The 24866-nt window shown below is 43.1% G+C and overlaps 1 protein-coding gene across 1 annotated transcript in view; it reads left to right on the forward strand.

The window, feature by feature from the left end:
• Positions 1-3503: 3503 nt before the first annotated feature.
• LOC131991237 (AT-rich interactive domain-containing protein 1B-like) overlaps positions 3504-24866 on the forward strand; it is a 27246-nt gene continuing 5883 nt past the window's right edge. Inside the window, 17 exon segments of the mRNA XM_059356577.1 lie at positions 3504-4125; positions 8459-8653; positions 11705-11854; positions 12819-12932; positions 14272-14340; positions 14728-14974; positions 15057-15140; positions 15928-16077; positions 16156-16501; positions 17301-17432; positions 18132-18304; positions 19131-19228; positions 20969-21091; positions 21811-22020; positions 22153-22375; positions 23167-23305; positions 23806-23984. Coding sequence (XP_059212560.1) covers positions 3664-4125; positions 8459-8653; positions 11705-11854; positions 12819-12932; positions 14272-14340; positions 14728-14974; positions 15057-15140; positions 15928-16077; positions 16156-16501; positions 17301-17432; positions 18132-18304; positions 19131-19228; positions 20969-21091; positions 21811-22020; positions 22153-22375; positions 23167-23305; positions 23806-23984 — 3094 coding nt within the window. The 5' untranslated portion in view covers positions 3504-3663.

Below are 24866 nucleotides of genomic sequence, written 5' to 3' on the forward strand. Positions count from 1 at the left end.
CAGTCACACCACCTGGAATCAGACCAGTCACACCACCTGGAATCAGACCAGTCACACCACCTGGAATCAGCCCAGTCACACCACCTGGAATCAGACCAGTCACACCACCTGGAATCAGCCCAGTCACACCACCTGGAATCAGCCCAGTCACACCACCTGGAATCAGCCCAGTCACACCACCTGGAATCAGACCAGTCACACCACCTGGAATCAGCCCAGTCACACCACCTGGAATCAGCCCAGTCACACCACCTGGAATCAGCCCAGTCACACCACCTGGAATCAGCCCAGTCACACCACCTGGAATCAGCCCAGTCACATTACCTGGAATCAGCCCAGTCACATTACCTGGAATCAGCCCAGTCACATTACCTGGAATCAGACCAGTCACACCACCTGGAATCAGCCCAGTCACACCACCTGGAATCAGACCAGTCACACCACCTGGAATCAGACCAGTCACACCAAGCATATGTTTTCTTTCCGTCCTCTTGATTAAATTAATATCTGCAAAGGCAGTAAATCTGTGAAGGTGTGTTGATGCTGGAGGGTTTTTATTCTAGTCCAACTGAAATGAATAGGAGAGGAGGCTGCAGAGGTGTGGACTCGAGTCAGACTTGAGTCATGAATTTGATGACTTTTGACTTGCAACTCGACTTGGACTTATAACTTGTGACTTTACTTGGACTTGAGCCTTTTGACCTGAAAAGACTTGCTACTTTCCCCTAAACTCAAAGATTAAAAAGTCTGTTACTAAGGAAGCACTAAGTCAGTGGTTCCCAACTTTTTTCTTGAGGGACCCACATTTTTACCATTGTAAACTTTGAGGTTACCTCTAGGTGAGGTTACCGCTAGGTGAGGTTACCGCTAGGTGAGGTTACCGCTAGGTGAGGTTACCTCTAGGTGAGGTTACCGCTAGGTGAGGTTACCACTAGGTGAGGTTACAGCTAGGTGAGGTTACCACTAGGTGAGGTTACCACTAGGTGAGGTTACAGCTAGGTGAGGTTACCGCTAGGTGAGGTTACCACTAGGTGAGGTTACAGCTAGGTGAGCTTACCGCTAGGTGAGCTTACCTCTAGGTGAGGTTACCTCCAGGTGAGGTTACCGCTAGATGAGGTTACAGCTAGGTGAGGTTACCTCTAGGTGAGGTTACCACTAGGTGAGGTTACCGCTAGGTGAGGTTACAGCTAGGTGAGCTTACCGCTGAGTGAGGTTACCTCTAGGTGAGCTTACCGCTAGGTGAGCTTACCTCTAGGTGAGGTTACCTCTAGGTGAGGTTACCGGTAAGTGAGGTTACCGCTATGTGAGGTTACCGGTAAGTGAGGTTACCGCTAGGTGAGGTTACCGGTAAGTGAGGTTACTGCTAGGTGAGGTTACCGCTAGGTGAGGTTACCACTAGGTGAAGTTACCACTAGGTGAGGTTACCACTAGGAAAGGTTACCACTAGGTGAGGTTACAGCTAGGTGAGGTTACCACTAGTGAGGTTACCACTAGGAAAGGTTACCACTAGGTGAGGTTACAGCTAGGTGAGGTTACCACTAGTGAGGTTACCACTAGGTGAGGTTACCACTAGGTGTGGTTACCGCTAGGTGAGGTTACCACTAGGTGAGGTTACAGCTAGGTGAGGTTACCACTAGTGAGGTTACCACTAGGTGAGGTTACCACTAGGTGTGGTTACCGCTAGGTGAGGTTACCTCTAGGTGAGGTTACCACTAGGTGAGGTTACCTCTAGGTGAGGTTACCACTAGTGAGGTTACAGTTAGGTGAGGTTACCGCTATGTGAGGTTACCTCTAGGTTACCGCTAGGTGAGGTTACCGGTAAGTGAGGTTACTGCTAGGTGAGGTTACCGGTAAGTGAGGTTACCGCTAGGTGAGGTTACCGCTAGGTGAGGTTACCGGTAAGTGAGGTTACCGCTAGGTGAGGTTACCACTAGGTGAGGTTACCTCTAGTGAGGTTACCACTAGGTGAGGTTACCTCTAGGTGAGGTTACAGCTAGGTGAGGTTACCTCTAGTGAGGTTACCACTAGGTGAGGTTACCACTAGGTGAGGTTACCTCTAGGTGAGGTTACAGCTAGGTGAGGTTACCGCTAGGTGAGGTTACCGCTAGGTGTGGTTACCACTAGGTGAGGTTACCGCTAGGTGAGGTTACAGCTAGGTGAGGTTACCGCTAGGTGAGGTTACCGCTAGGTGTGGTTACCACTAGGTGAGGTTACCGCTAGGTGAGGTTACCACTAGGTGAGGTTACCACTAGTGAGGTTACCACTAGTGAGGTTACCACTAGGTGAGGTTACCGCTAGGTGAGGTTACCACTAGGTGAGGTTACCACTAGTGAGGTTACCGCTAGGTGAGGTTACCTGTGTATACTGCAGGAGGGATGTTACACATGTCCTTATTCTGGAGATATAGCCTTTATTATATATATATATATAACTTTTCTATAGTGATTTTTCTATTTAAATAAATGATTAAATGTTTAATGTAGCCCTTATTTAGTTGTTTTTGTCCCACTAATGAATTAAATGCTGACTCATCTATATTTAACACATTAGATTTATTACATCCCTTAACATCAAGAGGGCTTCGAGACCCCCCATGGATCCCCTCTGTTGGGAATCACTGCACTAAGTTACAAAGATCGTTTGTTCGGGTATAAAAACTACGAAGTGATCAACAAAAAAAGAATTGCGTAAAAAAAAAAAAAAAAAAAGTTTTGATAAATAAATACAGATTTTAAAGGGAAACATGATCGGTGTAAATATTATGACTCTGTTGTCTGTCTTGACTTAGAAGAGGAGGAAGAGGAGAAGGAGTGAGGAGGAGGAGGAGGAGGAGGAGGAGCAGGAGAGAGGAGCAGGAAGAGAAGGCATAGGAGGAGGAGAAGGCAGAGGAGGAGGAGCAGGAGAGAGGAGCAGGAAGAGAAGGCATAGGAGGAGGAGCAGGAGGAGAAGAGAGAGGAGGAGCAAGAGGAGACAGAGGAGGAGCAGGAGAAAGAGAAGGAGGAGGAGAAAGGAGGAGGAGGAAGAAGGAGGATAGAGAGGAGGAGGAGGCAGAGGAGGAGAAGCAGGAGGAGGAGGAGCAAGAAGAGGAGGAGCAGGAGGAGGAAGAGGAGAAGGAGGAGGAGAAAGACAAGGAGGAGAGAGCGAGGGAGGAGAAGCAGGATAAGGAGGTGGAGGAGTAAGAGGAGCAGGAGGAGAAGGTGGCAGAGGAGGAGGAGCAGGAAAAAGGAGGAGTAAGAGGAGCAGGAGAAAGGAGGAGGAGGAGCAGGAAAAAGGAGGAGTAAGAGGAGCAGGAGAAAGGAGGAGCAGGAGTAAGAGGAGCAGGAGAAAGGAGTAAGAGGAGCAGGAGAAAGGAGGAGTAAGAGGAGCAGGAGAAAGGAGGAGGAGGAGCAGGAAAAAGGAGGAGTAAGAGGAGCAGGAGAAAGGAGGAGGAGGAGTAAGAGGAGCAGGAGAAAGGAGGAGGAGGAGTAAGAGGAGCAGGAGTAAGAGGAGCAGGAGAAAGGAGGAGGAGCGGATGGATGCCAGTCTCAGATCAGCCACCAGCTCCACCACCAGGAGCAGCCCTCCTCCTCCTGCTCCTCCTCCTCCTCTGATGGAGAGGAGGGCCTTGCTCTAACCAACATGGCGGACAACAAAGCGCAGGAGCGGGGGTAGCTTCTCTCCGCCATGGATCCGCTTCACCAGCCGCAGCGAGCCTCCAGCAGCGGCTCCTCCGGCCCCTACAGCCTCCTCCCCGGCCCCCGGCCCGGCCCCGGCGGCCCCGGCCCCGGGGGCATGCTGGGCCCGGCCCGCCCGCCGGGGACCAGCCTGCTGGGCCCGGCCAGCAGCAGCAGCAAGCCGGCTGGAGGAGCAGCCGGCGGCGGGGCAGGCTACCAGCGGTTCCCCGGGAACCAGCACCAGCAGCTGGGGCAGCACCCCTCCGGAGCCACGCCGACCCTCAACCAGCTGCTGACGGCCCCCAGCCCGATGATGCGGGGCTACGGAGCCGGATACCAGGATTATAACAACCAGCAGCCGAGCATGCTACATGCTAAAGACCCGGGCTCCCAGTACGGCTGGGGGGGGCAGCAGAGACTCCACCCGGCCATGAGCCCCGGCTCCCCCGGGGGGCAGGGCGGCAGAGCTCAGGTACACGGCTCTCTGAACACAGCTAGCCGTTAGCAGCTAACAGCTAAGCTAACGAGCTAACTAGCCAGGTGTTTTGGTTTTTTTTACTTCCACTTGCAGGTTATTTACACAACTCACACACACTTATTAATGTATTAACTGTTGGGTGTCACATTAGTAGATGTTGCTGCTTTTTAAAAAAAAATCAATTAAACACAGATAAGTGAATAATTGAGTGAATTTCGTTTCGATTCCGTGTCCAAGGTGACTCCGTGTTTAGCATGCTAGGCTAGGCTAGGCTAGTTAGCATTGTTAGCAGCTGTTTTACCGAGCCGGAGGCCCCCGGAGAGACTGTGTTTTATTTTAAAAGTTCCTATTATGATGATGAGCATTGTTTTATATGTGATAGTGACGTGTGTGTGGTTAATGTGTAGTTGTAGAGCAGGTCTGCTAGCTCCACATGCTAATCACCTCCTTCAGCTGGTTTACTTGTTTTCTACAGTTTCTGTTGTTATTGTGTCTGTAAACAACCGGCTCTCTCTCTCTGTGTGTGTGTGTGTGTGTGTGTGTGTGTGTTGGCCTCAGCTGTAGTTGGCAGGCAGCCTGGTATTGTTATTATTATTATTATTATTATTATTATTATTATTATGATTATTATTATGATTATGATTATTATTATTATGATTATTATTATGATTATTGTTATTATTATTATGATTATGATTATTATTATTATTATTATTATTATGATTATTATTATGATTATTGTTATTATTATTATGATTATTATGATTATTATTATGATTATTGTTATTATGATTATTATGATTATTATGATTATTGTTATTATTATTATTATTATTATTATTATTATTATTATGATGGTCTCCAGTCTGACCTTCACACATGCAGATTAGCCATGTGGCAAAACACAACCAGGAGCAGCTCCTCCTCTTCTGCTGCTCCTCCTGCTGCTCCTTACTCTCTCCTCTTCCTCTCTCTCTGCCTCCTGCTCCTTCCTCACCTTTCTCCTCCTCCTCTGCCTCATCCTCCTGCTCCTCTTCTCTCCTCCTCCTCTGCCTCGTCCTCCTCCTCCTCCTTCCTCTCTCCTCCTGCTGCTCCTCTTACTCCTCCTCCTCCTCTCTCCTGCTACTCCTCCTGCTCCTTCCTCTCCTCTCTCCTCCTCCTCTGCTTTCCTCTCTCCTCCCCTGCGTCCTCCTTCCTCTCTCTTTCTCCTCTCCTCCTCCTCCTCGTCTTACTCCTCCTCTGCTTCCTCCTCTCTCCTCCTCTCTTCCTCCTCCTTCCTCTCCTCTCCTTCTCCTCCTCCTCATCTGCCTCCTCCTCCTCCCCCTCGTCTTACTCCTCCTCCTCCTCCTCTGCTTCCTCCTCTCTCCTCCTCCTCCTGCTCTTCCTCCTCCTTCCTCTCCTCTCCTCCTCCTCCTCCTCCTTCCTCTCCTCTCCTCCTCCTCCTCTCTTCCTCCTCTCCTCCTCCTCCTCCTCCTGCTCCTCCTGCTCTTCCTCCTCCTTCCTCTCCTCTCCTCCTCTCCTCCTCTCTTCCTCCTCTCTTCCTCCTGCTCCTCTTCCTCCTCCTCTCCTCCTCCTCCTCCTCTCCTCCTCCTCCTGCTCCTCTCTCTTCCTCCTCCTTCCTCTCCTCTCCTCTCCTCCTCCTCTCCTCCTCCTCCTCCTGCTCTTCCTCCTCTTTCCTCTCTCTTTCTCCTCCTCCTCCTGCTCTTCCTCCTCCTCCTCCTCCTCCTGCTCCTCCTCCTCTCCCCCTCCTCCTGCTCCTCCTGCTGCTCCTCCTCAGGGACAGTTTGTTGGTCCTGTCACAGTAAAACCTGTTTAGTTTGATATAATATTTGTATTATATTTCCCAGAAACCATCCTGATAACTGATGTAGTTTATATAGTATCTTGTTGTATTGATGTGTTTTAGTTTTATTTATTAATATTATTTAATATATAATAATATAATAATAATATTATTTATTCTAAGGACTAAGGACAATTATCTTCATTAATCTGTCGGTTATTATTATTTATTTCCAGGTTGTTGAGGTTAATATTTGATGTGATTTTAATGATGTTTGCATCAATATGAGACATTTTTCTGGATAATATTCAGTAATTCTGTTGGTTACTTTACTGTTAAATACAATAAATCCCAACAATAGATAGTGAATAGTGTTCATAATAATAATAATAATAATAATAAAGTATTTAGTCTTTTAGATCCTGTAAAACTCAGCTGAGACCTCTTTAAAAAACTGCTCACACCAATTATTGGATTATCAAAACAGTTGACGATTCATTTAATAATCGATTAATCCAATTATTGTTGCAGCTATAGTAATTTTACATCTTTTTGTGGTAATTTAACATGTTTTTTGGGTAATTTTACATCTTTTTGGGGTAATTTTACATTTTTTGGGGGGTAATTTTACATCTTTTTTGGGTCATTTTACATCTTTTTGGGGTAATTTTACATGTTTTTTGGGTCATTTTACATCTTTTTTGGGTAATTTTACATCTTTTTTGGGTAATTTTACATCTTTTTTGGGTAATTTTACATGTTTTTTGGGTAATTTTACATCTTTTTGTGGTAATTTAACATGTTTTTTGGGTAATTTTACATGTTTTTTGGGTAATTTTACATCTTTTTGTGGTAATTTAACATGTTTTTTGGGTAATTTTACATGTTTTTTGGGTAATTTTACATCTTTTTGTGGTAATTTTACATGTTTTTTGGGTAATTTTACAACTTTTTGTGGTAATTTAACATGTTTTTTGGGTAATTTTACATCTTTTTGGGGTAATTTTACATGTTTTTTGGGTAATTTTACAACTTTTTGGGGTCATTTTACATGTTTTTTGGGTAATTTTACAACTTTTTGGGGTAATTTTACATGTTTTTTGGGTAATTTTACATCTTTTTGTGGTAATTTTACATGTTTTTTGGGTAATTTTACATGTTTTTTGGGTAATTTTACATCTTTTTGTGGTAATTTAACGTGTTTTTTTGGGTAATTTTACATGTTTTTTGGGTAATTTTACAACTTTTTGTGGTAATTTAACATGTTTTTTGGGTAATTTTACATCTTTTTGGGGTAATTTTACATGTTTTTTGGGTAATTTTACAACTTTTTCGGGTAATTTAACATGTTTTTTGGGTAATTTTACATGTTTTTTGGGTAATTTTACAACTTTTTGTGGTAATTTTACATGTTTTTTGGGTAATTTTACATGTTTTTTGGGTAATTTTACAACTTTCTTGGGGTAATTTTACATGTTTTTTGGGTAATTTTACATGTTTTTTGGGCAATTTTACATGTTTTTTGGGTAATTTTACAACTTTTTGTGGTAATTTTACATGTTTTCTGGGTAATTTTACATCTTTTTGTGGTAATTTTACATGTTTTTTGGGTAATTTTACATCTTTTTGTGCTAATTTTACATGTTTTTTGGGTAATTTTACATCTTTTTGTGCTAATTTTACATGTTTTTTGGGTAATTTTACATCTTTTTGTGCTAATTTTACATCTTTTTGTGCTAATTTAACATGTTTTTTGGGTAATTTTACATGGTTTTTGGGTAATTTTACAACTTTTTGGGGCAATTTTACATGTTTTTTGGGTAATTTTACATCTTTTTGTGGTAATTTAACATGTTTTTTGGGTAATTTAACATCTTTTTGTGGTAATTTAACATCTTTTTGTGGTAATTTAACATCTTTTATGGTAATTTTACAACTTTTTGGGTCATTTTACATGTTTTTTGGGTAATTTTACATCTTTTTTGGGTCATTTTACATCTTTTTGTGGTAATTTTAAATGAGACACATGACACAGAGCAGAGGGGAGAGGACAGGAGAGGCTGTTTACACAGAGCAGAGAGGAGAGGACAGGAGAGGCTGGAAACATGAACATACTTCAATATGTGGAGAAAACTGGTTTTACTACATTTTTGACACTTATGGGCACTTGGAAACATGTTCATATATGCATTCAATTGAATAACAATTAAAAAATAAACAATTTACCAGAAAATTCAACTTTTTTTTTACTGGTTTCTGTCATTCTGACTGTTATTCTGCATGTTTGAGTTGTTCTGCATGCAGTAAAACGAGGTACAGCCTCAGTCCGTCTGGAGCTAGCTGGAGCTAACTGGAGCTAACTGGAGCTAACTGGAGCTAGCTGGAGCTAGCTGGAGCTAACTGGAGCTAGCTGGAGCTAGCTGGAGCTAACTGGAGCTAGCTGGAGCTAGCTGGAGCTAACTGGAGCTAGCTGGAGCTAGCTGGAGCTAGCTGGAGCTAACTGGAGCTAGCTGGAGCTAACGTAGTGCCGTGTCTGTCCTGCAGGTGGCGCCGATGGACCCGATGGCGGTGAAGCGCTCTCAGCTCTACGCCATGAGCAGCAACCCGTACTCCCAGCAGCAGGGGGCGCCCTACCCCGGCCCCGCCTACCCCGGCCCCCCCTCCGCCCACAGATACCCCATGGGGATGGGCAGCAGGGCCCAGATGGGGATGGGGGGGATGCAGTACCCTCAGCAGCAGGTAGGGGCGCTACGTCCTCCACTCACTGTTTACTACGCATCATAGAGAATCCAACAAGTCTGATATCACAAGGTTATATAGATAAATATGAAAGTGTTTTACTGTCAACACAAACCCAACCTCGGGATTTATTATTTTTTATTTCATTTAGAAAATTGTAGTTAGATGTTTTAGAATTGTAATTAAACTCAATCTGAGTTTAAAACTTATTTGAAGTAGTTTTATGTCGTTTTATTCATTTTGTATCTTTTTTTTTTCATTTTGTCACATTTTGGTCATTTTTTTGCTTTTTTTTGTTCGTTTTATGTCTTATTTGAAGTAGTTTTTATGTCTTTTTATTCATTTTCTGTCTTTTTTTTTTTCTGTTACCTTTTGGTCATTGTAATGAGGGGTAGTTTTACGTCTTTTTTTGTTCATTTTTTCTTCAATATAACAGCAGTCCAATGTGACTAACCAGATTAAACAGTTTTTATAATTTAATCTGTTATCTCAGGGTGCTTTTCACTAAATAACAGGAGACGACTGAGCTTTGACATACTTTTTAAAGCATATATATATATATATATATATATATATATATATATATATATATATATATAGCGCTCAATAAGTCTGTGTTGTTTCCCATGAAAACAACACATTTTTAGTCATGAAATGATTTACAGATTGAATCTAAAGTCTAGTAAAGGCATTGCCACGGGTAGAAATAAGGGAGAGGAGATTATATATTTTGTGTCTTTTTTGTCATTTTACTCATTTTTCATGTCTTCTGTTGGTAATTTTGTGTATTTTTTGGTCATTTTGTGTCATTTGTTTTGGTCCTTTTTACGTTGTAACAACATTCATGACACTTATAATTCATAATTGATTCCTTATAACTCATAATTTATCCGAGAAATTCAACTTTTGTTCTGGTTTCTGTGTTATTCTGCACTAAGCCTGTTTGAGTTGTTCTGATTGAGCTGGTTCTTCAGAGCTGCAGGACTTAGAGACTACATAGATTTTATATATAGCAGAGAAACACAGAGAGGAGAATGTAAACAGTATAAAAACACTCTGAAACAGCTCGTTGGGTTCAGAGGTTTAAGATATAATGATGAGACGTTTTACTCTCAGATTTCAGACTGTAATAATGTTAAAGCATGTTTCACGGCTGACTGCTGCTTACATCACCAGCCGCTGTTACTGAAGGCTGAGTTCACACAGGGAGGAACTCTTGAGCAAGGCAGTTACTCCTGCTCGGCTCACAGATTGCAGGCAGGTTGCGTCTTGTTGCATTTCATGTTGCGGAGGATTTATTTCCAGCTGGAGACAATCTGAGAGTCTGAGTTCAGGATCTGAACTACTTTAACCCATTAGGGCCTAAAACTTCCTGTAAAACCTCTGGACGATTTTAAAATAAGCCCCTAAAACCTGAAGTTTTTCTGGAAATTCAACAGAAGTGTCAACACTTCTACTAAATAATAGATTTTTCAGCCTCTGTAGCAGATAGAAATGAAATTCAAAAAGTATTTGAGCTTATACAAATACTACAAAACGACGTATCTGCTTTCCAGGCTTCAATGGGTTAACTTTTTCACCCTCCAGGTGAACAGGCTCTTTATTTTATCTTTTATCTTGTATATCAGCATGAAACTTCCCCAGTTTGTTATTCACATAAAGAAAATATTATTTTGCGTTAAAAGTTTTCTGAAATGTTATGTTATGTAGATATGCAAATGAGGCGTGTCGTCAAATTTGCATATATTTAAAGGACATAAATCAGAACATTGGATAAAGTTTATTTTATTTTGTTTTATATATTAGTTATTATTAATTTTACGTTTTAACATTTAAGATGTTTATGGTCTTTAATGTTTAATCATTATAATAATTGAACAGTTCTAAAATATGAAACATTTAGAAGTGATTTCATGCAAACTCATTTTTTAAATTTGACTGTAACTCACTGATTTTATAAATAATTTACATAATAATAAATTAGTAATGAATTCATTTAGATACATGATATATAAATGTCAAATAAAAAAATCAAATCCATGATTTGATCAATCCATGAGCAGTGTAGAGAGAGTCTTCCAAAGTATAAGACAGAAGACAAGACGAGACAAGAGGAGCGAAGCAGGAAAAACAGGGGAGGGAGAAAGGAAAGGAAAGGAAAGGAAAGGAAAGGAAAGTGCGACGCCTCCTTACAGAGCCAGAGAAGAAGTCCGTCAGTCAGTCCATCACCTGTCTGGTGCTGGTTAGAGGTGATCCAAACCATAGACTGTATGAATAATTAATAACATCCAAACACACTGCTCTATACGCCGTTCGGGAGCTGCAAGCTAACATTAGCTAACAATTCAACAAAATAAGATGCTGTGAATAAAACATACAAGAACCCTTATTCTCCTTTACAATAATTCATTAAAATATGCAATGATTAAGATCAGTGTATATGATGGAAGAGTGGCATTAGAATGGGCTTTTATGGCCAAAAATGTATCTGAGGGAGCAAGACCCCAGACCCCCCTAGCCACCTAGTTTTCCCCCTGGCTGGCTGCTCCATGTCCTAGTGGAAAGCTGTTAGCAGCAATTAATAATGTCAGCGTAGGAAAAGAATAAAGATTATATATTACGGTATCTCCCGACTGTGAAAAATGTTGTGTGAGGTGTTTGCTCACATTTAGCTCTCAAAGTGCACAAGATTGATGCATTCTAATTAAAAATGGTGCCCCGGGACCCCCATAGATGGTCCCCCCCTTTGAACAGAACGATGCTGTTCGTCTATTTCTGGTGTCCTGTTGTTACAGAGACCTTCACTGGTAAAACCTGCAGTGGGAGATATTTCTCATCATCATAATTGGTAAAATATGGAAACATCCTCTCAGTGAAAGTGTGTGTGAAGGTGTGTATGTGTGTGTTAGTGTCAGCATCAGAGAACGACAGCTTTCCTCTGTTCCAGTCCAGATTCACTCTGATCCTCTGGAGCTTCTTCTGCACTATGAGAACAGTTTCTTTACCTGATGGTGACCCTGCTTGTTTGAACGTTCTCTGTGTTCTCCTCAGATGGGTTCTCAGTACAGTCAGCAGCAGCAGCAGCAGAACGTGGGTGGTTACTGTCAGCCGGGTCAACCGCCGTACTTCAGCCCGCCGCAGCAGCAGCCCGCCGCCCCGAGCCAGCCGCCGTACATGCAGCCACGCCCACTGCCACAACAGGTACAGCTACAAACCTGCCCTGGACCTTCACAATAAAAGCCCAATCATGCATGAACAGCAACATAAGAAAAATAATTATTTTGTTGAAATTTCATGTAATATTTAACAGGGTTTTTCTTGTTTTTTCTACATCAAGTGCATTTAAAAAAAGGTAAATTACTCTAATTACAAATATTAACCATAAAATGGACGTTGAAATCTGTACCTATATATAATGGGACGTTACATTTTCTTAATGGTCTTGAAAGTTAAATTACAGTTAATTCTCTACGTCATATTGCTGAAACTTTGTGTTTTCTTACAGTAAAACTTAGAATTTAAGGCAAGGTTATTTATCTTTACAGCACATTTCATTACAAGAGTTGAAATTAATTAAAGAAAGATAAGATTTGATGTAAAAAAACGTGTTAAAAAGTTTAATCACGTTTTCTGTTTAATGTTCTGTTTAAGAACTGGCAGCTAAATGTTGTGGAGTAAAAACACACTATTTGCCTTTAAAATGTAGTAAAGTAGAAATATAAAGTTAAGTAGATGTACCTCAAAATTGTACTTAAGTACAGTACTTGAGTAAATGTACTTAGTTACATTTGTAGTATATTTGTATCCATTTTGCACTCAAGTCGAGAGTATTTTTTTGAATAAGGCGGCTGTTGAGATTTGAACTGTACACACTTCAGATTTATGGTTGACTTTTATTTGTTGTACCATTTTTATTTATACAGAATTTAAATATTTAAAAAAAAAAATCAAATTTTCAATACATTTTTAGTATTTTCTTCATATCGTCAAGAATATTGTGTGTTGGTGAAGAGTTACTACTCGGACAAACAATACTTTTTTGCTCTTTGGTGGATTGTGTGTTTGCAGAATTACAAGAGAGATTTTTGACAAATTCAGAGAAGATGTTGCGTCTTATTTTATGGAGCGTAGTTTGAACTTTTGGTCTCGGTCCGTGTCGATGCAGGAGGTGCCTCAGGAGGCGTACGGGGGGCGGGGCCAGTCTGCTGCTATGACTCCTGGGAAACCGAACCACGAGGAGATGAGTCTGAGTCAACAGGAGAGGCCGTCCAGCCTGCCGGTACGTCTCAGCACACAAACAGACATTTAGACACAATGAAGTCCACAGACGGCGCCGTACGAAGTTTTAAAATTGAAAGTGTCCGGCGAGGATAATAACAAAGGCTGAGGTGAACAGATGGAGCTCTGTTACATAAAAAGAAAAGACGTTTGTTGTGTCAGGCTCTACGGGCGTGATTCAGCCCTCCCCTCTGTCTGCAGGCTGTGATTGTTGTCGATAATGACAGCGTCCTCGTTTCCCCGGAGCTGAACCCGGCAGGTACCACGCTCTCAGCGCCTGATACTTCCTGCTGGGTCGCCGGGACACGCCTGAAATAACGACCCGTCCTCGTGAACACTGAACTGTAATTTAACAGCTCTGCATGTACTGGTGGCTTTAACTGAGCCCTGAGAAAAGCCCGCCAGGATTTGCGAGAATCATCCTTAAATTACAATTTTATTCATCATTTAGTCCGAAAAAGTGTCTAAATTATCGATAAGTGTCCAACAGAAGTTACCAGTCAGCAGAGATTTTCTGTTCAGTTCACTAATGTTAAAAAATCAACAAAAAAACAATATTTGAGAGGTTGAAACCAGAATTCTTGGCTTCTGCTGCTTAGGATGTGACACTCATGGATAATTGACACAAAGTGTTTGTATTGTTGCTTTGTAAAATTTCCCAAAATGTCCCAGCAATGCAACTTGACCCCCAAACTGATCAGAACAATGAAACCTGACCCCCCCGGCCGTTTGGAGCAATGCATTTTGGATATTTTGCGGAGTCTGTACTACGAAATAATGAGAAATGAGGAGTCCCAAGGACGGAGCTCTGGGGAACACCTGAGTCCACAAACATCATCGTCAGAATGTTTTCACGTCTCCGTCACGTTTCACTCTGATGGAAACGTTTTTAAATCACCTTCAGCTCCTCTTTCCGCCTGCTGCTTCTCCTCCATCTGTTTCTATTTTCCATCTCCTCCTCCATCACCCCTTTCTGCCTTTCACTCCTTCTCTCCCTTTCTTATTTCTGTCTCTCTTCGTCTCCGTCGGTCCTTCCTCTCTTTCTTTCTTTTCCCTCCTTTTGAAGTCAGTGTGGTGCTGATGCAGTTGCCATGGCGACAGGCAGAAGGGGAGACGGCTCCGTTTGCTGGAAGAGAACAAAACATGTATAACATGTATATATAAATATATAAATTGAGCAGAAATCAGCTGCACCCTAACAGACTCTTAAATAACTTTGTTCTGCATTTAAAATCTGCGGTAATTAGACAAAAACATCTGATTGGCTCACTGCGTCATCGTTTTTCGCAGTAATATATAAAATATGTACTAAAATATCTATAAATCTATATGTCTTGCAGCTCTATGGAATCAGCACAATCATGGCTAAAAGTGGGAACAACTCATTGATGTCTTTGTGCAGAATAACAGTAAGAATGACAGAAATCAGAAAAAAGGTTGAATTTCTCTGCTTAATTATTATTTTTTTTAATTTTAATAAAATTGAATTTATATATATATAAACACTTTTCTAAGTGTCACAAATGTAACCCAAAAAGATGTTCAATGACTTTTAAAAAAAGACAAAAGAAAGAAACAAAATTACAGAAAAAGATGTAAAAAAATTACAAGAAAAGGCACGAAAATATAAAAAAGATGTAAAATATCCACACACAAAAAAGACTAAATTACTTCTACTCATTAGTTTTATTTAATGAGCTGAATTGTGAGAAGCTTGAACCAGATTGAGCTGCTTTATCTCGTCGTGTGTCGGCTCTTTTGAAGACATTAGTGTGTTGGTGTGTGTTGTGTTCCAGGATTTATCCGGCTCCATCGACGACCTGCCCACCGGCACCGAGGCCGCGGTGAGTTCAGGGGCGTCAGGCTCCGGCAGCGCTCAGGGCGACCAGGGGACCCCGGCCCGTTCTCCCTTCTCCCCCCACGTCTCACCTCGACTCCCCCCGCCGGCTCGCTCCGGGCCCTCCCCGTCCCCCTCGCTGTCCCCCGCCGGGTCCAGCAGCCAGTCCCGGTCCGGACCCATGTCCCCCGCCGCCAGCGGGCCAGGTAGGAGGAAGACTAACCGACGTCTCAGCTCTTCATCCAGTGATGGATGATGGTGGTCCTAACAGCTGTCTGTCTGTCTCAGGCTCTCAGCTGACCCTCCAGGGCTCTGGTCCTGGATCTGATCTGGGTCCTCACCCCTCCCAGTCTGCCATGATTCAGGACCGAGGTACGACTCCCTGCTAGGCTAACAGTCTTTGTGCTAAGCTGATGGTTTTAACTGAGCCAGGACTTGGAATAATCCTCCTTAAATTATTTTTTTTATTCATAATTTAGTCTGAAATGTGTCTAAATTATCAATAAATGTCCAACAGAAGTTACCAGTCAGCTTTGATTTTGTTTTTGTGTTCACTATCATTCAAAAATAAACAAAAAAAAAAAACAACATTTGAGAGGTTGAAACCAGAATTTCTTTTGCTGTTTGCTGGAAGAGAATAGAAATTATATAAATATATAAATTTAGCAGAAACCTGATTGGCTCATTGTGTCATCGTTTCTCACTGTAATATATAAAATATGTATTAAAATGTATATAAATCTATAAATCCTGCAGGTCTGTGGAATCAGCACAGTAATGTATTTGTGCAGAATAACATAGTAAGAGTGATAGAAATTAGAAAAAAAGTTGAATTACTCTGACAATTACTTTTTTTTAATGGAATACATGCCCACAAGTGTCACAAATGTAACCCCAAAAGATGTAAAATGACTAAAAAAAGACACAAAATGACCAAAGAAGACAAAATGACAAAAAAAGACACAAGTGACAAAAAAGGACACAAAATGACCCAAAAAAGACACAAAATTACCAAAAAAGACACAAAATGAACCAAAAAAGACACAAAATTACCAAAAAAAGTCTCAAATTGTCAAAAAAGACACAATTACCGTAAAGATATGTAAAGTCTTTGTGCTAAGCTAGGCTAACTCGTCCTGCTCCTCTGTCTCCTCCTCAGGTTTCCCTCCCTCCATGCAGCGTTCCTCGGGGCCTCAGTTTGGCCCCCAGCAGTCAGCGCCCCCCATGTCCCCTCACCAGGCTCCAGGGGGGCCCATGCACCACGGGTCCTACCAGCAGGGGCCCTCATACGGGCAGTACGGCCCCCCAGGTACACTGAGACCAACCAGGGGAACATTTTTATTAAAATCACAAACTGTTCACACATTTCCCTCCTCTCCGTCTCCAGGTAACTACCCTCGGCCCCCCCACTATGGCGGGGCCCCCAGTGCCAACTACAGCGGCCCCGGCCCGGGCCCCGGGTTGGCCAACAGCCTGGGGTTGAACGCCAGCAGTCCCATGCACGGCCAGGGCCCGTCCACTCCGGCGGGCCGCGGCCCCGGGCCCGGCGCCGGGGGCCGGCCCTACCCGGCCGGAGGGAGCACCATGGCCCCCACCTCCCCCGGCATGCCACAGCCCGCCGGGCAGGGCATGGGGCCCCCGGGGCCCAACGCCAGCCGCAAACCGATGGAGGTGGGCCCCAACGCCGGGCCAAGTGCCAACTCCTCGTCCTCCTCAACCGCCGTCCAGGGAAGGTGAGTCGATCAGAGCCAGGAGGACAAGGACGGTTTAGACATCTGCTAAAACAATCACTTTAAATATTTATAACACTCAGTTTACTCTGAAAAGAATGTTTTCTTTAAAAAAATCTGCAAAAATCCAGCATTTATCGTAGAAAAAAAAATGTTTGAACTTTGAGATGGTCCTTGAACGCATCATCAGTTATAAAAAGTGTTTGCACTAAACAGATCCTGTTAAAAACATTTTAAAAAGGAGAGGCTGTTTACACAGAGCAGAGGGGAGAGGTTCCTTTTTTTGTCATTTTGTGACATTTTTTGGTATTTTGTGTCAATTTTGGTAATTTTGTGTCTTTGTTGTAATTTTATCATTTTTTGGTCATTTTGTGTCAATTTTTTATAATTTTGTTTCTTTTTTTGGTCATTTTGTGTAAATGTTTTCATTTTTTTTGTCATTTTGTGTCTTTTTTGATAATTTTGTTTCTTTTTTGGTCATTTTGTGTCTTTGTTGTAATTTTGTCATTTTTTGGTCATTTTGAGCCTTTTTTGGGGAATTGTGTCTTTTTGGTAATTTTGTCCCTTTTTTGTGCTAATTTTGTATTTTATTTTGTGTTTTTCTGCACTAAGACATGTTTTAGTTGTTGTGATTGTGCTGGTTCCGTAGAGCTGCAGGACTTATACATTTATAGAGATTATACATATATATATATATATATATATGTATGTTCAGGTCCTTGTGATATAATTGAACAGTCTGAATCTGTGGACAGTTTGGACCAAAGTAAAGCTCCTGTTCCTTCTCCTCCCGTCCCTCCAGGCCTCTGTTGGCTCGTTCCCCGGCCTTCCACAGCTCCTCCTGGCCCGGGGGCCGGCCCGCCCTCTCCCCCACCCCTCACCCCCACCACCCCCACCACCCTGGGGCCAACGCTCAGACCCCCGAGCATTACGGGTAGGTTTCTGCTCTCTCATGTGTCTTCATCAGGAAATTAAAACTTTTATATTCAGGTTAGGGGTGTTCCATAAATACCATCAACCTGTCGGAACTAAATACTAAAACGCTCCAAACACACTGTTGCGTTATGCCGTTCGTTAGCCGCAAGCTAACATTAGCTAACAATTAAAGTTGTGTTAATCACAAAAAACTACTATTACTTCCTGTCACTTAACACATGCAGCTTTCAAAATAAGAGCACGGTGTGTTACAGAATCCACCACAGAATTTACAAGAAGACTGTCAAAATAAGATGCCTTAAATAAAACATGCAAGAACCTTTATTCTTCTTTACAATATTTCATTAAAATACGCAATGATAAAAAAATGCCCCCGGACCCCCGAGATGGGTTTTTTTTATTATTATTTGCTAATACTCAAGTGTAATTTTTGTTGTATTTGGCGACTGTTGAGATTTGCACTTTACACTACATTTTAGATTTATGATTGATTGATATTTTGTTGAATGTTTTTTATTTATTTACACAGACTAAAAAAATCATATTTTCTATATATTTTTCAGTATTTTTTGCTATCGTTATCTCAAAAACACCCTGAAATATTGTGATAATCTTCATATCGCCCAGCCCTATCCTGCATAAAAACAGCTGTATCATCTAATAACATGTTGACCCTTTCTGTCCCCGTGGTGTCCAGGCAGAGCAGCTACCTGGGCATGGCTCCGATGGGAGGACTGGGCCCTGGAGGCCCTGGAGGAGGTCCTGGAGGAGGTCCCGGAGGAGGTCCTGGAGGTCCTTACAGCCAGCAGGCGTGCAGTAACTCTGGGAGGATGACCCCTCAGGGCCCCCCCTACGGCGCCCCGTGCTCCGGTACGGCTGCAGACCTCCGAGTCGTTCAAGAGGAGTCGTTCAGGACGAGTCGTCAGGACGAGTCGTCAGGACGAGTCGTTCAGGACGAGTCGTTCAGGACGAGTCGTCAGGACGATTCGTCAGGACGAGTCGTTCAGGACGATTCGTCAGGACGAGTAGTTCAGGACGATTCGTCAGGACGAGTAGTTCAGGACGATTCGTCAGGACGAGTCGTTCAGGACGATTCGTCAGGACGAGTCGTTCAGGACGATTCGTCAGGACGAGTAGTTCAGGACGATTCGTCAGGACGAGTAGTTCAGGACGATTCGTCAGGACGAGTAGTTCAGGACGATTCGTCAGGACGAGTCGTTCAGGACGATTCGTCAGGACGATTCGTCAGGACGAGTCGTCAGGACGAGTCGTTCAGGACGATTCGTCAGGACGATTCGTCAGGACGAGTCGTCAGGACGAGTCGTTCAGGACGATTCGTCAGGACGAGTCGTTCAGGACGAGTCGTTCAGGACGAGTCGTTTAGGACGAGTCGTTCAGGACGAGTCGTCAGGACGAGTCGTCAGGACGAGTCGTTCAGGACGAGTCGTCAGGACGAGTCGTTCAGGACGAGTCGTTCAGGACGAGTCGTCCAGGACGAGTCGTTCAGGACGAGTCGTTCAGGACGAGTCGTCCAGGACGAGTCGTTCAGGACGAGTCGTCAGGACGAGTTGAGTCGTTCAGGACGATTCGTCAGGACGAGTCGTCAGGACGTCCAGGACGAGTCTTCAGGACGAGTCTTCAGGACGAGTCCCTGCACCTCCTCTTAACCTGCTGCCGTCTGTGTTTTCTCCTCCAGGCAACATGATGATGTCATCAGACGGGATGGCGCCTCAGCAGGACGCCAAGCAGCGAGGCGAGCTCTGCAGAGACGCCACCGAGACGCCCAAACCAAAGGTCGGTCTGAGGCTCTCCACCAATCACAGGCTCTCAGCTGTTTTTGATTCATTTCTGACACTAACACACTCGACATCGACAACAACGAGTCGCCCAAAGCTGCTAAAACTATGTGGGGACCTGAAGCACCATAAAAATATAGAAATAAATATATGAATAAATGTCTAAATAAATTTAAATAAATGTCGAAATAAATATTAGTGTAATAAATGTAGAAAGAAATATATTAATACATGTAGAAAGAAATATCAATAAATGTAGAAAGCAATATATAAACAAATAAATGTAGAAATACATTTTAATCAATGAATGTAAAAATAAATACATTTATGAATAAATGTAGAAATAATTTAAATAAATAATGTAAAAATACATTTAAATAAATAAATGTAAAAAATAAATAAATGTAGAAATAATTTAAATAAATAATGTAAAAATACATTTAAATAAATAAATGTAAAAAATAAATAAATGTAGAAATACATTTCAATAAATGTAAAAATAAATAAATGTAGAAATAAATATATGAATAAATAAATGTAGTAATATATATTATTTAATGTAGAAATAAATATATGAATAAATGTAGAAAAAGATATAGAAATGAATACATGTAAATATAAATTTAGAAATACATAAATAAATGTTGAAATAAATATATGAATAAATAAATGTAGAATTAAATATAGATTAATAAATGTACAAAAATATTATAGATTTATGAATAAATAAATATAGAGATACAATATGCAATGCACAACATGTCAAAAATGTAGAATTTCCGTGTCAGAAAGTTTGACTCGACTCAGACAACAAGTGGTGATTTGTCCTGTGGAGGCGAGTGGTCTGATGTGGTCCAGGTTGTTCTCTCCTCGTTCTCCAGCAGCTCGTCTCTGTTTCTCTGTCGGGTTCTTTATTCCTGTCACATGTGAGAACAGGAGAACTGGAACGTCTCCCACATTAACACGAAATAACACAAACTGACTGTCAGCTGCTTCAGTTTGGTTTTAATCAGGAATAAATCATTGAGTCCTCGAGTCGTTGTTGTTGTTGTTGTTGTTCTGTGACTCTGACAGGATCGGCTCGTTGTTCTAAAACCTTCTAAAATAATTCACTTTGACTCAAACTTTTTCAGCCAAAATATAAAACTTTATATAGAAACTGAGTAACTGAGTAAAATTGCTCCTCCTCCTCCTCTTCATCCCTCTCCTCTCTTCTCCTCCTGCTCCTCCTCCCTATCCTCTTCCTCCTCCCTCACCTCCTTGTTCCTCTTCCTCCTCCTCCTCCTCCACTTCATCCCTTTCCTCCTCCTTCTCCTCCTGCTCCTGCTGCCTCTACTCCTCCTCTGCTCCTCCTCTGCTGCTCCTCCTCCTCCTTGTCGTCCTCTTCCTCCTCCACTTCCCCCTCCTCTCACCTCCTCCTACACCTCCTGCTCCTCCCTCCCTCCCTCCCTCACCTCCTCCTCCCCCCTCTCCTCCTCCTCCTCCTCCTCCTACAAACTACAATATACAGTAGATCATGAACATGTTGGACACGAGTGATACTCTTTAATTATTATTATATATATTATTATTAACCCAGCTGCTAAATGCTAATGCTAATGCTAACAGCTTCTGCTTGTTTTAAAACCAAAGATTTCTCGTATTTTTCTTCTCTCTGACGTCCCTCACCACATGGCTCTTTCTGTGTGTGTGTGTGTGTGTGTGTGTGTGTGTGTGTGTTGTGTGTTTTGTGTCTCAGTGTGTGTCCCAGCCCCTCACCCCGTCCCCCATGTCCCCCGGCTCAGCTAGTCTGTCCTCCTGTTTCGGGGAGGATGGTGACAGCATGAGCAGCCCCGCCTGGTCCAAGACGTCCTCCAGCCCCGTAAGTTCTGTCTGTTCTTTTATTTTGAAAGGTTCTGCAGTGTGTAAAGGTCAGAGTGAAGCTGTTTGTCAGGATTCTTACTTCAATCATGGAGAGCTGCACTCTGCTGCTGCTGCACTCTGCTGCTGCTGCTGCACTCTGCTGCTGCACTCTGCTGCTGCTGCTGCACTCTGCTGCTGCTGCTGCACTCTGCTGCTGCTGCTGCACTCTGCTGCTGCTGCACTCTGCTGCTGCTGCACTCTGCTGCTGCACTCTGCTGCTGCACTCTGCTGCTGCTGCTGCACTCTGCTGCTGCACTCTGCTGCTGCTGCTGCACTCTGCTGCTGCTGCACTCTGCTGCTGCTGCTGCACTCTGCTGCTGCTGCACTCTGCTGCTGCTGCTGCTGCTGCACTCTGCTGCTGCTGCACTCTGCTGCTGCTGCACTCTGCTGCTGCTGCTGCTGCTGCACTCTGCAGCTGCACTCTGCTGCTGCTGCACTCTGCTGCTGCTGCTGCACTCTGCTGCTGCTGCACTCTGCTGCTGCTGCACTCTGCTGCTGCTGCTGCTGCTGCACTCTGCTGCTGCTGCACTCTGCTGCTGCTGCTGCTGCTGCACTCTGCTGCTGCACTCTGCTGCACTCTGCTGCACTCTGCTGCTGCTGCACTCTGCTGCTGCTGCACTCTGCTGCCATTTAATGTCATTTACAGATGAGTCTCTCTCCGTGTCTCGATCTCTTTAGAAGCCGAGCGTGGCGACCATGACCAGCGAGAAGATCTCCCGTCTGTACGACATGGGGGCGGAGCCTGAGAGGAGGTGCTGGGTGGACCGCTACCTGTCCTTCATGGAGGAGCGGGGGACGCCTGTCCCTCACCTCCCCACCGTCGGGAGGAAACCTCTGGACCTCTGCAGGCTGTACCACGCCGTCAGGGACATCGGAGGCCTGGCCATGGTGCGTCTCCTCCTGCTGCTCCTCCTCCTCCTGCTGCTCCTCCTCAGGTCACATTCATCTGTTTGATTAAATCTGGACATGTTTATTTACTGCTCCTCTTTCTCTTCTTTTTCCTCCTCCTCTCCTCCTCAGGTGAATAAGACTAAGAAGTGGCGTGAGTTGTCCTCCCAGCTGACTGTGGGGACGTCCAGCAGCTCTGCCAGTTCTCTGAAGAAACAGTACATCCACTATCTGTTCGCCTACGAGTGTCAGGTGGAGCGAGGAGAGGAGCCGCCACCGGAGGCCCCGGGGCCCGCCGCCGGGGACGCCAAGAGACCTCCCTCACTGCAGGCCAGGATCCAGCCCCCCTCCCCAGGTCAGGACCCACCTCCTCCTCCTCCTCCTCCTCCTGCAGACCCTCTAACAGCCTGGAACCTGACAGGAGAGGCTGTTTACACAGATCAGAGAGGAGAGGACAGGAGAGGCTGGAAACATGACAGTGCTTCAATTTTGTGTCTTTTTTGTATTTGTGTGTCTTTAATGTCTTTTTGTAGTTTCGTGTGCTTATTTGGTTATTTTATAATTTTTTGTTTTGTTTTTTGGTCATTTTGTGTCTTTTTTTGGTCATTTTGTGTCTTTTCTGGGAATTTTATAATTTTTTTTGCAGATTTTGTGTTTCATTTTATGTTATTCTGCACAAAGACTGTTTGAGTTGTTCTGATTGTGCTGATTCCACAGAGCTGCAGGACTTATTGATTTATAGAGATTTTATATATTGCAGTGAAATACAGAGAAGAGAATGTAAAAAAAGAGAAAAAAACACCCTGAATAAACTCCACAAGGCCGAAATGCAGAGACATATCCAGTCCAAATTTAGCTTTGACCTCTTAAACATCTGACATTAACATAAAAAATATTATGTCATAGAAATGTACAAAAACTAAATCTTTTGAAATAGAAACAAGATCGTAGTGTGTTTGGAGTTACATTGACTACCCTAACAAAACTTTTCCAACCGGAGAGGTTTGCTTTCGTCTGCTGTGATCTGTGCTGATGGACTCCACAGATCTGAAAGAGGCGTCCTGGTTTCTGTCGGTCTGTGGCGTGACTCGATGACACTCGACCCTTGTTCTCAGCAGGTTTTCTGTCTGGTCTGTATCTCTGCAGCCAACTCGGGCTCCCTGCAGGGCCCCAACACCCCTCAGTCCTGCAGCAGCAGCTCCCTGACCGAGGCCCCCGCAGACCTGAAGCCCCCGACCCCGGCCCCCACCCCCCACGGCCAGATGGGCCCCCAGCCTGGAAACAGGTAGGGCTCCGATCCTGAATTCAGTCTGATCAGCAACAAGGTTTTATACCAGATTCATTTTTAGAGAGTCAACGGGAGACCAGGTGTGACGGACATATAGAATCTGATATCATCTGCGTAAAATCTGATTTTTATGGACGATCGAACAAAACTTTATCAGATGTGACAGAGATTCAGCAGTTTAAAGGCTACAGAGACCTAACTGAGGCTAAAGTGGACTTCTGACCTCCAGACATGCCCACTTTATGCTGATAACCCACAAGTCTCTTTACTGACATGTCCACTTTATGTTGATAACCCACGAGTCTCCTCTTTACTGACATGCCCACTTTATGTTGATAACCCACAAGTCTCCTCTTTACTGACATGCCCACTTTATGTTGATAACCCACGAGTCTCCTCTTTACTGACATGCCCACTTTATGTTGATAACCCACGAGTCTCCTCTTTACTGACACGCCCACTTTATGTTGATAACCTGCAGTCATTTTTCCTCTCAGGAGCCTTGGAGGTGTGAGCGTCCAGGACCCGTTCTCTGAAACCAGCGACCCAGCCTTCCACACCAAGCGGGGCCCGGGGCCCGGCGGGGGCCCCTACCAGCCGGGAGGGGCCCCGGCAGAGCCCGCCATGAGGATGCAGTACGACGCCAACAAGGACGCGTACGGAGCGCCGAGGAAAGGTGAGGATGGGAAACATCAGTGTGGTGATGAGGATCATGGCGATATTTTATAATAAGCTTTAAAACGCTTTATTTCTACTCCTGCATCCATTCAAACAGGTAATAAATCTGTGACTCAGTCCAAAGGATGATGGAAGGTTTCAGTCTCTGTGCTCTGCTGCCCCCTGGTGCTCACAGCAGCAACTCTTTTATTATTAAGAGACATGTTGCATATTTTAGCCTGTTAGCTTCTGTTGCATCCACATTACATCACCTGTCAATCAGTGGTAGACCTTCCAGTCAATTCAAGGTAATATATCAGTTAATATCAATATCAGATCAAACATATCACCAAATATGTCGAAAAAATGTTTTTTTTTTAATCGACATTTAAAGTCTGTATCTAACTGGATCGGGTCAGCCACACAAACAAACTAAAAACAAATGAGCAGCAACAAAAATAGACATTTTTAAAGTTGATTTATTGGCTGGAATCGGCCCATCAGAGACATTAGTATTAATGCAATATTTGTCTTTTGCTTTCTGGAAATGATGTTTGAGCGAATTAGAAATGCTGTCTGAAACGGTTTAATTTTTTCTTTAAATGGTCAGTAAATGAGTGAACTGGACATACTTTACTAAATTCTTACTTTAATTTTAACTTAGTAGTCAGCAACAACTGATACTCAACACACAGCACTGGTGTTAATTGAATCATTTGTTTTATTTAATCTTTATTTAAATGGTTAGTAAACAACTGATTACCATGTTTATTTAGATATTTATTTTATTTTTATACGTATTTATTTTTTATTTAAATGGTGATTACTTGACTAATTCTGAACAAACTTTACTAACTTTTATTTAGATATTTATTTTATTTATTCTTTATTTAAATGGTCA

The sequence above is a fragment of the Centropristis striata genome, chromosome 18, assembly GCF_030273125.1.
Source record: "Centropristis striata isolate RG_2023a ecotype Rhode Island chromosome 18, C.striata_1.0, whole genome shotgun sequence".
Classification (NCBI taxonomy): Eukaryota; Metazoa; Chordata; class Actinopteri; order Perciformes; family Serranidae; genus Centropristis; species Centropristis striata.